Raw genomic sequence first — 14522 nt, 5'->3', positions numbered from 1 at the left:
TTTGGTTATGAATATACATGTACTAAAGGGCATGTTGAACAGGCCATGATAAATAACTACACAGTTTAATGTTTAAAATTTCGTTTTAAGTTTGCATCACGGTGTAACTGACTTCCCACTGGTATGAAATGTTTAATATAAATATTAGTATATATATAAAATAAAATCATTGTTTTTCTTGCATCTTTACTATGTTGTTATTGTAATGAGGACTACGAGAAACTACTTAACACGTGGAAGATAAATAGTTACAATTCATACACCAGGAAATGTGTCAGCAGTTTTACAATATCGTTATTTTTAAAGGCGTTAAACTCGTTTGTTTATACACCCTCAAAGCATTTTGTAATTTAATATTTTTACAGCTGTCACACTACTTTATAAACTATATGAAAAGAAATTTTTAAAAAATGTAAAAGTTACTACTAACCTAAAACAAAGCCAGAATTGGCTAAGCCAGCCACACCAAGGGCCACTATAAACCTCATGAGGAGGAAGAGCCAGTAATATGGACTTAAGGCTGCACTAATGCCAGCAATGATACTTATAACAATCGACAATAAAGCAGTGTTTCTTCTTCCAAACCTTTAAGAAAATTACAGTAAAACAGATCAAATTTTATAACATGACAAAAATATTATATAGTACTGCAAGGTAAGATGTTATCATTTAAAGACATCTATTAATAAGAAACATAAGTTGTTTAAAAGATTAATAATTATACAGTTCATCGCAATACTTTACAATTCTATATCACTGTATGTTCAACTTATACTTATTTGCACTCTTTATTGTTATGCAAGTATTTTCTTATAAATTTACACCAGTGTGAACCATTCTGAATACTATGTAAACAACTGAATTAATTATACAAAACAATATACTTCCGATACTAAAACTTAATTGCTTCCAGATTAGTGAACGTTACAGCAATCTGGGAAGAAGCAACATTATCAGTTTAACATTAGAAAAAAATTCTACATCAATAAAGATGAAATATTTCACCTGTCGGATAATGTTCCAAACACGATCGATCCAAACAGAAATCCAATCATGTAACTTGTCTGCATGAAACTTCGAAGTTTTTCTCGTTCACACACAAGGTTCCACTTTGTAAAACGATGAGAAACAAACATATACACATTTAAATAAATTAATCCTGAAACAATTACCACTAAAAGTAGTCTTCACAAGTTTAAAATTTCTGTATTTAGACATTAATGTAAAAACGACTAAAGCGACAGTGAAAAGAAACAAGTTCATTAAAAGTTTCCTGTTAACTGTATTCGAAGTTCGTACAAGTACAGCATGGCCAGGTGGATTAGGCGTTCGACTCGTAATCTGAGAGTCGCGGGTTCAAATCCCGGTCACACCAAGCATGCTTGCCCTTTCAGCAGTGGGGGCTTTATAATGTTACAGTCAATCCCACGATTCTTTGGTAAATGATAAGCCAAAGAGTTGGCGGGGGGGTGACTAGCTGCCTTCCCTCTAGTCATACACTGCTAAATTAGGGACGGCTAGCGCAGATAATCCTCGTGTAGCTTTGCGCGAAATTTCAAAAACAAACAATAATGTTGTATCGACTGGAAATTAATCATTGCCGTGATGGTAGCATACACGACAATTTAAAGTAATTGTTAATATTTTAATGTCGCTAATCACCAATTATTGCTCTATATTTTTATTGCTAGTAATAGTGATGAGAAAATAGGTGAATGGCCGACTCTCCCAATATTATTAAGCAGTCTTCTGGTAAATCACAATTAAAATCTGAGTCTTCTCGTTAGAAAGAAGGTGTGCTATCCATTAGTGTAGGCTAGATTGATTACACTAGCAATGTAAATGTTTTAAATAAAGTTTGTTTGTTTGTTGTTGAACATAAAACTACAGAATGGGTTATTTGTTGTATGTCTGCTATGCTCTCAATTGTAGAACCCACATAAACGATTTTTAGATGACCTTTTTTTTTAATTTATCGATTTCCAGTATATATATTTATTGAGTATCCTACTAATATAGCACGTAACTAGACTACCAAAGAAATTATAATTTCCTTTAGCAACAAACAAGAAATCAATAAAATACAATGGTGCTGAGAGCTACACGTGATTAAAATGAATTTTATTTAAAAATATATATTTCAAGTGTGAAAAGTGTGAACTTATTTACAGCCAATCTCCATTAACAAATATACTTCCGTTGAAAATTCATGTGTAAATACTTTACTTTGTCTTGGACATAACAATAGACAAAATAGTAGTCAAATAATAATTAAATGATTCAAAAAGGATCAAATAAAAATATCTGACTATCTCTATAATTTTCACATTAAACTTAGTTTTCTACGTGTATCAGTTATTAAACATATACAATTATTATACCACAATCTACGCGAGTTTTAATTTATTGTTCTTGACCCAATATTTATCGTTAGAAATTCCGTAGCCTTAATCACGTGTGTTATGTTTCATACTAAGACTATTTACAAAGTCGTTCACAATACAAACACTACAGTTAACTATAACATAGTTTGTAAATTACGCCACTCTTTGATGAAAAATATTCGGAAATTTCGTAGTCTTTAAATACGAAACATTTATGCGAAACCTTTTCGACAATGGTCCCTTTGTACAGACTCCTATCGTAATCCCATGACGAACAAGAAATGGTTCTGTTTAATACTGAAAGTTCCGTTATGTTGAAGTCGTATTCGTCATTCAGCTTGTACATCTGACACTGACTGTGCCTGACCTGCCCTCTGATTTCTTCCAGTGGAATGGTCAAGTTCTTCCAAATGTCATACGAAATGTTACTGAACAAGGGTGGCCTGCTGCACCAGTGGTCTATATTAGGCATGAAGAAAGATACGGCCAGGTTGTGAAAGGCTACAGAAAATCCAACCAGCCATGACAAGAACAGTACACGTCGCTGCCATGGTCCAAAATCACCTACTGAACATGTTATGATATCTTCGGCCATCTTGATCAATTAACTGTATAAATGATGGAAAAATAATGTAATATCGTCTATCAAACAATAAACATGGATAACTGAACAGCACCTAAGGAGAAAAAAGTTTTAAAATCAACTGCAAAATATGCACTTTATGATACAACGATGTTTACATAATTACAGCAAATTGTTCATGTCAACTGTGTTTTTATGACCACATGCATCGAAAGTTTCTTCTGTAGTAGAAAACTGTTCGTTATGAATGTTGATATTTCACCCTTGAAAAATACTGTGTGAGCAACCGTAACATTTACTTGATAACCTAATATTCATTTTATTGAAAAGCTAAGTTTCAATAGCCGATTACTTTATATTTTTATCATAATCGGTATAAAACATTACATTCCAGCAAATATCAGTGAGGTGATGTTTTATTAATGGAAAGCTAAACAATGGTCTATCTGAACTCTGTGCAGAGTAGAGAATAGAACCACGGATTTTAGCGTTGGAAGTTATTAACATTGCAGCTGACCCATCAAAGAACACATTACTAAGTAATTATAATAAAGTATTAAACACTGCAGACTCTTAAAGAAATATACAGGATAAATAACAACACAATATGTTAAAACTAGACGTTTCCTTCAACCGGCTTTTATTTATTTGTGTTTCTTGACTACTTAAACGTTGTTTACCTATGTAATCGGTTGATTAAAAATATAATTAATTGAAAGCACAATCTCTCTGAAGATCAATAACGGGAAAAGAAAGCAGTAACAAATGCAGATTAAGGAAATTAAAGAATGTTCTTCAAGTTTTCGCAGCATGGTACATTAAATGGAAGTAAAGAGACTACAATTAGAACCAATTAAGAAACTAGTGCATCTACAACTAAAAAACAGAGATACAACTTCCTGTTATTTTATCTAATAAATGAAGAAATTATATATATTCTTATGACAATCTTACAAATGGAAAGCACGTGTATTTCGTTTGAGTTGTTCTATAAATTACCAAAAACGGACTAAAATATTGTGATAGTTAAGATTTGAATAAGGACAAAGCTATATTATGGGCTATCTATGCTATGTTAATCAGGTATCGAAAGGAGGTTTTTGTAGCATTGTAAATCCATTGATTTAACGAGAAGTCACTGGAATAGTTCTAATAGTACAGCTTGACTCTTTCAAAATTTATTATTCACGATAACTTCCAAATGGAAAAGAAACATCAAAACAGTTCATTATTCAGCTACATGTACTACAACGCTTTGATTTTCCGCACAGCTAAATCTTTATTGTCAACAAATAGAAAAACGACCTGTCAAGTTTTCTAGAAATTGTAACCGACAGGGAAAAGCTAGCAGTTCATTTGAAGGCATTTCCACAGCGCAATGTATGTGAATGCGCCTAATACAAAAATCTGCACTTAAAAAAAAAAAATGATATAAAGCATTGGAAAAAAAAAACTACGTGAAAAATAACTGCATTTATAAAAGTCACAGAACTCAAACTGTTGCTCTTTGTGGAAGTCTTGAGAAATTTTTGACCCTCAAGTTGACTCAACTGCTGTTAAACTAGTTTCAGATTTGTGTTAGCAGCTGCTAGAACAGACCGCTTGATTTTACTCGATTACACCATGAATACTAACAAAACAGGTGACTCCTTGTTGGGATGCATTATTATAATAATTTTTAGTTAACTGTGAAACCATGGAGTGAACTGATATTGTTCGCGCACTCCGAAACAAGCTAGAAGAAACCTCCATTGCAGAAGAAAACCTTCTCATAAGGCAATAGAACAAAGTCGCATTTAAGAGTAATGGTGGCAAAGCAAACGAGTAAACTTGCCAAGAAGAAAGTGCATAATTTCTGTTGAATACCGATAACACTAATCTGGTACCAACTGCAATATGTAATGTAGTGTAAATACTACATGTAGAACACTGTAAATTAATGTGTGAAAAAACGCTTCAAGTCGCCTTGGATAAAAGCTTTTTAATCAAACTATTCTTGAGACAGATGAAAACATTTTAAATCAGAAGCTGATGTAATATGCCACTGTGACGGATTTACTATTATATATCTACTTTAATATCGGTGTTTGTTTACGTTAAGTTTATATTTATAAATAAGCATAACTGATACTGTTAAGTCTATTGCGAAATTCTCGCCTATTCAAATAAAGTTGTAGAAGATTCTCGAGTGTAAAAATCAACAACATATGTATATGCGTCAACACTAGTATATCGCCAATGTTGTTGTGCAGGCTGAAATTTCTAAAAGCTCTCTTCACGCCTATAAATGTAACAAACGCGACCCGCCAAAAACTAATATATATTATTCGTTTGTTATTGTTGGTATACAGTACACTTCGGAAGCTATAACTGTGTTTAACTCTTAATAATGTGAAACATCAGGAACATTTATTAATTTCGAACATTAAAAACCATTTAACTTTATTATATTCACTCGGACTTTAATAATTTTACAAAAAGATCGGTAGAAAAACTACGTGTGACCAGTGAATAAATACGAAGAAAGAAGAATACTGAACCATCTAGCTAACGGCTTGGTGAATTATACCTGCATCAACTCAAACTTCGCTCACTGTGAACCCTTGATATCAAGAGAGTTCTGAATTAGATAGAAGACTCAACATTATATGCAAGTTTGTAAAACTTTTATATACATATCATTATTTGTATTACCTGTTGTTGTAAATTGTAATATTGTTTGTATATGAAAATATATTTGTATCAAAAAAGAAAACTATTAATCTTGTTGGCAAGTTATAAATTGAATATATATCGACATTTATTTAAACTTCTAAATCTAAATTATCCTTTAACTCGTGTATTGTAATTTGAAGTGTATGAAACTAACAATGTTTAGGGAGATTCAGGGACCTAGTGACCCATTTTAGCTGGACCATCATCTACGCCAAACCAAAACTGTTACGTAAATAAATTATAAAAACATTAAGGTCTGTTCTTATCATTTGTATATTTATGAAGCTGTATTTTAACTCATTCAAATTACTGCCTCCGCAATATCCAAGGCAACACATGCCATAGGCCAATCACCTTATTTCGAAAAGAAAACTGTCTCAACTGTAGATGGCTTCTACCTTGCCTAAACCTATATTTTTGTCCCATTTTCCTATAATTCTCGCTATTAAGTATAAAAATTTTCATCCATCAACATTATCAATTCCTTTAACATTAACACTTCATTCTGATCCCCTCCAACTCTTCTTTTTCCAACATAATAATTTTAAAGATCTTGACTCTCCTTATACGACAGCCTCTTCATCCATTTTAGTAACCCACCACCTTTGAATCCTTTCCAAAAATTCTATTTACCCAAGTAAGTAGCCCCAGACTGAACACAATACTCTAAATGTGGCCTAGCCAGTGACCTGTACAATAAAAGTACAACATCTTTGGACTTCTATTCAATATTTCTGTAAATATAACAAAATTATATTTGTCCTACCATTAACAATAGCACGCTCCTTGGATGGCTTAAGAGACTGATCAACCATTACACCAAAATTACATTCTTCCATGACACTGCTAAGGCTATTCTCATCAAAAGTATACTAATAATTCAAATGATGATGACCCACACGCAATGTTTTGCTTTTATCACAATTAAAACTCATTGTTTCCTCAACTCACAGCATCCTCCTCACAGCCAGCAATACACAATACATCATTAGCAAAGCTAAGCAGTTTATAGACCATTCCTTCATCTATGTTATTAATGTAAATCAAAAAAAAGGAATGGTCTCAAGACTGAGCCCTGAGGTACACCATTTCACTGAACTTCATTTATAAGAACCTTCTGCTTTCTTCCATCAAGCCACTCTTTTATTCAATTAGTCGACTTATTCCTCACACCTAAAGAGGTAAGTTTATTTACAAGCCTTTTATTTGGCACTTTGTCAAATGCTTTCTGAAATCCAGACACATCAAATCCACACCCTTACCCTCATCTATAAATGAATCATGTCAAAAGATTTGTAAGGCAAGATTTTCCCTTAGTGAAACCATGTTCAATCTCTGATAAAATTCTAAACTTTGTTAAATTACTTTGCAAAATTAATTTTTAAAGATAGGAGTGGCATTAGCTAATTTCCAATGTGTTGGTACTAATAAACGACTTCCAAAAAAAAAAAAAATTGTGGCAACTGCTCGCATATTCAATTCTTGACCTCCTTTAAAAACCCCAGGGAAACATTATCTGGCCCAGGAGCTTTAACGTTCTTTAAACTTCCCAATTTATTTTAACAACTTCAGAATTTCTGTAACTGTCTTGTTCAACTTTGTTTCATTTATCAGTATTGAGTAATACTGCTTAAGTCTTCATTAGTAAAAACTGAAGAAAATGCAGAATTTAATAACTTAGCCTTCCTTTACCCTCCCACAAATGTCCTATCCCCATCCTAACATTCTGTTTACTTCTAATGTACTTTTTAAAAAATCCTTATTGTTAATTTTTCTATTTTCAGACAACCTTTTCTCATAAATCCTTTTGGATGTCCTAATTTCCCGTCTCGCCAACTTTCTTAATCTTTTATAATACCAGTCAATTTAAATTTCTTACATTTGTTATGCTATTCTTTAATATTATCTCTTATAGCCTTTGTGAATCAACCTGGTTTACATGCAGTCACCCTTTTCTTTCTGTAAAGAATTTTTTTTTTTTGAATTGTTACATATTGTAATTTATCTCGGACGGGTCTCCGATTTATTATGTTACGTACATTAAGCATTACTATTTCAAACAACCGGAAATTTGATTTCGAATTTATAAGTTAATTGCATTTCGATAAGTATCAAATTTATGACATTTGCCAGCAAGATTGAGACAGTTTTCTTCCTGAACACAAATATATTTTAATATACTAACAAAAACAATACTATTTATAACAGTTATTGCTAATAGTTATTACAAATAATGGTTTGTATTTTAAAAACTTGCAAATAATACCGAGTCTTATTTCCGGTCTAGAATTGAATATTTTATCAACGATCCAAGTCCACAACAAGCAAATAAATTTTCTGTTGATATTGTCACACCTCGTTTAAGCTAATACTCTCTTTCCTTGGCTAGTCTCATACGCTTAGAAGCTTTTTCCGGGGAAGATTTTTAACGTCCTCGTTGAAATAATAACGTCCGAAGTAATTCACTTAAGTTGAAAGTTTGTAATTTTCGAAATATATAAACGTTCCTGGTCAAATTCTGTAGTTTTCGATTAATAGGTGTTACTCACAATTATAGTTTCCGATGCCTACAGCACACTGACTAGCTGACTAAACAATATTCTATTACTGTTTCTCAGCTATCTGCTTTTATACGATCACGCGAGTTTTTCGTAGAATCAACAATGTTCAGAAACGCGCTAGTGTTTTCGCAAAACAAATATTATTGATTCTTACTCAAGAATCTTTTACAAATTTAAGAAAACAGCCGGAACCTACGCAACACATATCCAACAATACAGGCATCAAAATAAACGTATAGCGGTAAATCCATTAAAAGCCACTCCCCCTCTTTTCTATTGTCACTATTAAATAACCAAGAATAATGTATTTGAAATAAATTTGTCATCAAAATAATCTACATTTAGCCATGTTTCAGTTATTCCCATTATATCAAAATCTTCTATTTCTGCCAATGCCCTTAAGTCATTTATTTTATTTGTTATACTTCTAGTATTACAACAATAACGATTAAATCTATTCTTATAATTATTTTTATACTGATTTCCTACACTAAACTTTCCTCTACATGTTAATTTTGTTTCATGTAGTTTATCTTTGTCTTCAATATTATCTAGTCCTAGTTTAAAACTTCCCTCACAGCTGAGTTAATAGTCCTTGCAAACATGCCAGACCCTTTCTTACTTAAATGTAAACAATCCATTCCAAAAAGGTCCCTCCTCCCATTGAATTGATCTCAAGTCCAACCAGCTAACCTGCTCAACCTTACATATTAGTTTCAGTCTCGCATTTAGCCCTAGTCACTTACTCCAAATTATATCTTCATAATTAATTCTTGGCAGTGTTCCTGACAACAAATTTATGGCATTTGTTCACCTATTTTACGTATTAATTAGCTCCTCTGATTTATTTATTCTTCCCTACATCGTTAGCCCTTACGTTCACAACAAGCACTGCAACACTGCGTAACACCACATTCCTTGGCAATATACATGTTAAAGCTCTCTCATGACTTAATATCTATTTAACATTATTTTCAAGAAATACACGTACCAAAGCGGTAAAAGCTGTGCTAAATTCCAGTTGTTTCTCTAATTCTGACTGGCTAAAGTTGTGCAATTTAAGATGTTAAATGTAACAAATGCGAGCGTTTTTGGTGAAATTAACTGCATTATATGGGAACTCCATAAGGCTCAACACCCCGTTCAATTTCATTACACATCTGGTCTTAACATATAAGACTAAGGGTAAGTTGATAGAATATGAAATCACACAATAAATAGAACTCGAGGGAGACAGTTTGGCGTTTCGTCTCAATGAAAGAAATAAGTAATATATCTATAAACATTTCAACCAGCACATGGTAGTAATATGTTTATTGTTCCTGTGATTTTTTCTCATTCTTAAATAGATGAATACATGTGATTTAATTTCCTGTCCAAAATTTTTTACACCATTGAAAGTGAGCTTGGAAGGTAAGGTAGCTCCGAGACTGAAAAGTTCAAACAAAAATATACGTTCCTTAGTCCATCCTTTCAAAATGTTGGCTATTTAGTTAGGTTTACCAATATCTTATCTATTTTTAAGTCTAGTATTAATTTAGTTAGGTTTACTAATATCTTATCTATTTTTAAGTCTAGTATTAATTTAGTTAGGTTTACTAATATCTTATCTATTTTTAAGTCTAGTATTAATTTAGTTAGGTTTACTAATATCTTATCTATTTTTAAGTCTAGTATTAATTTAGTTAGGTTTACTAATATCTTATCTATTTTTAAGTCTAGTATTAATTTAGTTATTCGTTCTTGAAGAATTTTTATTTTATTCGTACCTAGCATTTTAAGTAATATAATAATGTAATCATTTAAGGTAATAAATTAAAACTAAAACACACGTTACTAACTTTTCCTTGTCTCAACAGTTGACGCTGGCGTAATACAATACCTAGACCACGCTCTTATAAATTTGAGCGAACTGTGACTTAGAATAAAAAAGGTTCAAAGTTTAAACCGCGATATACTAATAAAAACTCCCTATACCTGTACGTCAAATCCTGCTTCTCGATTATGCGTGAGTGGCATATTTCTGCTGAGTGGTTACTTTTTCTGATTATTCAAACATGGCTATGTCTCAAACTTGATGGTCTCTGACCCAACCGCTAAGCTCATGTAGCGCACAAGGTGCCTTTCAGGTTCAAATGCACATCGAACACAGACGCAATGCAGTACCTTACTATATATTCTGTATCGTGTTGAAAGGTGTAATACTTTTTTCACTTGTTTATTCTTCACCACACTACTTTCGTAGAATACTTACTATTATTATATTAAAACAGCTGTGCATATAATAAAGGCTGTAAAAAATAATCTCGTGACCAGAGGGTTTGGTATGTTAGTAAAGTTTCCTTATTTCTAAACATTTTGTTTCAACAAATATTTATCAACGAAAGTACTACAACTACTAAGTTCTGCAATGTTCGAAGTAAATAACACGTTTAATATGAAATTCCCGTTATTTTGATCCAAGATTAACTAACTCACCTGTGTCGTAACGTCTACAATTTGCCTCCGCTATAAACCGCACTACGATTCATAATAAAACGAGAAGTGTAGTAAACCATTCCAGAGAGAATAACATTCGTCACGTGATAATGCCAGCGATGACGACCAACTATTGAACTCTCGAGACGTTAAACTGAATGAGGGACGAGTTTAAGCATTACATAAGCAAAGTTAACTCTTAACTAGAGTGACGTAAGTTGTTACTATGAGAACGTTTGTTAAGTTTATTTTCGCCGATGACTTTTACTTTTTCCCTAATTAATAAATTAAAATTTTACCTCAAGTCTCCTCAATGTATCATATCAAAATGTTTGTCAGTCCTTTACGATTTGTTTGTTTTGGAATGTCGCACAAAGCTACTCGAGGGCTATCTGTGCTAGCCGTCCCTAATTAAGCAGTGTAAGACTAGAGGGAAGGCAGCTAGTCACCACCACCCACCGCCGACTCTTGGGCTACTCTTTTACCAACGAATAGTGGGATTGGCCGTCACATTATAACGCCCCCACGGCTGAAAGGGCGAGCATGTTTGGTGCGACGGGGATGCGAACCCGCGACCCTCAGATTACGAGTCGCACGCCTTAACACGCTTGGCATCTAAATTATCCCTGTTGTACTATGTTAAAACATAGCTTTAAAAACCTTTTAAAAATGTTATATTTAATCATTCTTCTAATGTGGTCTATAAAACGGAATTTTAAGAGGGTGAACTAGCTAAGAATAGTGTGTTAGATTACAGCTGAACATTTATCTAATTATAATAGAGCATAGAAACTAGAAGTGAAAATAAAAATCAACAACATACAAACTAAAAGTAGATTCCGGAAGCAAAATTTGCGGAAAAATAACCGTTATATTTTCAAACAAAGAATTAAAACTACACTATAAAGCTACATAAAAATAAACTACTTATCTATTGAATGTCACGCAAAGCTACCCAAAGGCTGCACTAGTTGTCCCTGATTTGGAATTGATAGACTTCAAGGGAAGCAGGTAGTCAATACCACTAACCGCCAACTCTTGGGGTATATTTTGCTGACGAAATGTGCAAATTCACTGTTAAAGTTTTTATATCCCACGACTGAAAGGTATTTTAAAGTAGAACCGACTTTCTGACAAATATCAGACAAACAAACTTGCAAGTAACAGAAAATTCAATAAAAATAAGGGGACGTTCTATAGGTGATAATTTTACTGAATTTTTTAAAAAAAGTGTAAAATAAGCAGATTCAACTGTTTAAATGACAGTAAAAATAATCTTTATTTAAACACAACATTAAAATAGTGTGACAGCTGTGTAGACGATCGCCTTTACTAGATCATTACATAGTTTTTGGTCTCTTAACTTGAATTTCTATGGAACTAATAACAATGAAAGAAAAAACAGAATTAAACACAGAAAATATGCCTGTATTTCGAATATAACCTTGCTTTCTTCGTCTAGTAGATGGCGTCACTTCGTAACCTGTATTTCCTGGCAGCAGTGGTTAAATACCAATTGTAGTTGACATCAGAGTTCGGCCATAAAATATGTTCCAGTTTTAACCAGTTAAACCCGAGCTCAAAATACAGCATTGAAATAACCTTGCAGACAGAGGGCACTACCTCACAAGAGAATAAAGGGCCGAAGTGACTAGAACAAGGTAATATTGGGCATCCTTAACCACGTGTTTCCACCATGATAGTGTAGAAATCAAATATTCAATGATTTAGAACAGGGGTGTGCAACAGGCGGCCCGCGGGCCACAACCCGGCCCGCCAAGCCATTTAATGTGGCCCTAGTTGTTTTATCTAACCATGTGGCCTGATCTGTAATCCAACGCAAATGGAATATTTTTAAAAGCATCGATCCTACGGGATTCCCAGGCTTCGACTCGACAAACTTCTAAAATTATCTTTGCTCGAGAGGAGCAGGCCGAATTCGATTGGTCGGCCTCCTTAGGGCATGAATAGGCGACGTGCACTAGCACTATTGTCTACGACTCAACGTCATGTCCTGAACCTCGCCTTCGCCCGCTGGCGACAATTTTCCCTAACCTCTGCTGTCCGTCATTCATTATTGGTGAAAATTTTATTACCTTTTACAGTTATTACAAGAGATTGAAGGTAACTTGATTATTATTTAGCATATTGTTGTGACTTTACTGAATTTATTAAAATTTTTGCTTTCAGATGCATCTGATTCTATGTACAGTGTGACCTCGTTATTCGCGGGGTTACGTTCTTTACCCTCCGCGAATAGCGAAAACCGCGAATATTGGACGCAGTTTTAAAACGTATATGTATGCTATTATATACTATATGAAATGCTTCCCAAACACTAATGATACTTATACTCATTGATGCAGTAATAATGTAGCAATATTGCATACTGTTATGTATTTCACTAAATTGTACCGTGCGTTACCGGGCTGTGCTTTGCCGTTTGCGTTGTTGGGGAAGCTGAGGCAGTCAGCCAATAGCAGTTCAATCTTGTTTGGTGAAGACGACAATTGATAAAACGGCTTGATTGAGTAAATACAACAGAAATCTCCTCGAAAAGCCCTTTCAGTCTCTGTGACCTACAAAAACGCAGTTCGCGCATAACCCGCGAATATGCGGGGCCGCGAATAGGCGAGGTCACACTGTATTTTGCTATTCTCAATTAATTTAAGTACCGGAAGGCTATGATCGGGATGCCAATTTAGAAACATGTGTTTCTGTCCATAAGAGGTTCCATGTGTAAATAAATTCTATGTTTTTTCTACTTTGCTATTTTCGTGAGAATAATTTTTGTTTTGATTTCAGGGCTAGTAAAATGTCAGCAGTTAAGAAACGAAAAATTGATGATGAGGGAAGGTTATTCAACAGTGAATGGTGCACAAAATATCTTGTTGTCCCACATAATCAAGGTGTTGTCTGCCTCGTCTGTCAAACTACAATTGCAGTCATGAAAGAGTACAATATTAAGCGACATTACGCAACTAAGCACTCCTCCCAGTTTGATGAAATTGTTGGTCAGGCACGAAAGGACAAAATTGAACATTTAAAAACATCCATTGAAAAGCAACAAGGTGTTTTACCACTTTCAAGAAAAATTCAGAACTGGTGACAAAACTGAGTTTTAAGCTTTGTGAATGTATGGCAGAAAAGGGAAAGCCTTTCAGTGATGGAGAATTTATTAAAATTGTTTAACAATATTCACAGAATATGCATGTCCAGAGAAAAATATTTGGTGGAGCAAACTAGCCTTTCCGCTTTACTGTCTCACGCAGGACAAAAGATCTTTCAGAGGACATCAAAGAAACTTTGAAGAGAGATTGAATTCGTGTGAAGCTTTCAGTCTGGCTTTGGATGAAAGCACTGATATCAATGACACATCCCAACTTGTCATTTTCATCAGAGCTATTACTGCAGGCTTTGATGTTTTCGAAGAGTTTTTAGATATGGCAAGCCTTTCCTCCACAACCACAGGACAGGATATTTGTGAACAAGTGCTTAAGGTTGTAGAAAAGTTTGAACTGAATCCTTATAAATTATGTGATGTTACAACAGATGGTGCTCCTTCCATGACAGGTAGGACAAATGGATTCACCAAGAAATTTCTAACTGCAATTGGAGCACAAGACGTAGTTGTAAGCCATTGCATTATTCACCAAGAGAGCTTGTGCACCAAAGTTCTGGATTTTGCAGAAGTCATGAAAAATGTCGTCCAATGCGTAAATTATATTCGAACACGAGGATATTTTTTTTTATATATTGAATTTTTGTTCCAAGAAAGTACCAGAGGTACGAGAATTACAG

At 33.7% G+C, this 14522-nt stretch overlaps 1 protein-coding gene across 6 annotated transcripts in view; it reads right to left on the bottom strand.

Moving 5' to 3' along the window:
- The window catches only part of LOC143247632 (organic cation transporter protein-like), a 28166-nt gene extending 17287 nt beyond the window's left edge, over positions 1–10879 (bottom strand). For 3 of the 6 annotated variants that reach the window (XR_013026634.1, XM_076495992.1, XM_076496027.1), the window contains exons 1-4: positions 10722–10879; positions 2608–2992; positions 1006–1109; positions 431–585 (exon numbers count right to left, since the gene is read on the bottom strand). Coding sequence is in view for 5 of the 6 variants with exons in the window: in XM_076495992.1 (XP_076352107.1) it covers positions 431–585; positions 1006–1109; positions 2608–2979 (631 nt within the window). In the remaining variant the exon portion in view is untranslated. Of the gene's footprint in view, positions 1–430; positions 586–1005; positions 1110–2607; positions 3062–10084; positions 10655–10721 lie in introns of those variants that run through there. The other 3 variants (XM_076496006.1, XM_076496001.1, XM_076496015.1) reach the window with 3 other exon arrangements.
- Positions 10880–14522: the final 3643 nt, after the last annotated feature.

Source organism: Tachypleus tridentatus, chromosome 1 (assembly GCF_004210375.1).
Source record: "Tachypleus tridentatus isolate NWPU-2018 chromosome 1, ASM421037v1, whole genome shotgun sequence".
Taxonomy (NCBI): domain Eukaryota; kingdom Metazoa; phylum Arthropoda; class Merostomata; order Xiphosura; family Limulidae; genus Tachypleus; species Tachypleus tridentatus.
The sequence above is the reverse complement of the archived record's forward strand: the minus strand, read 5'-3'. Positions and strand labels throughout refer to the sequence as shown.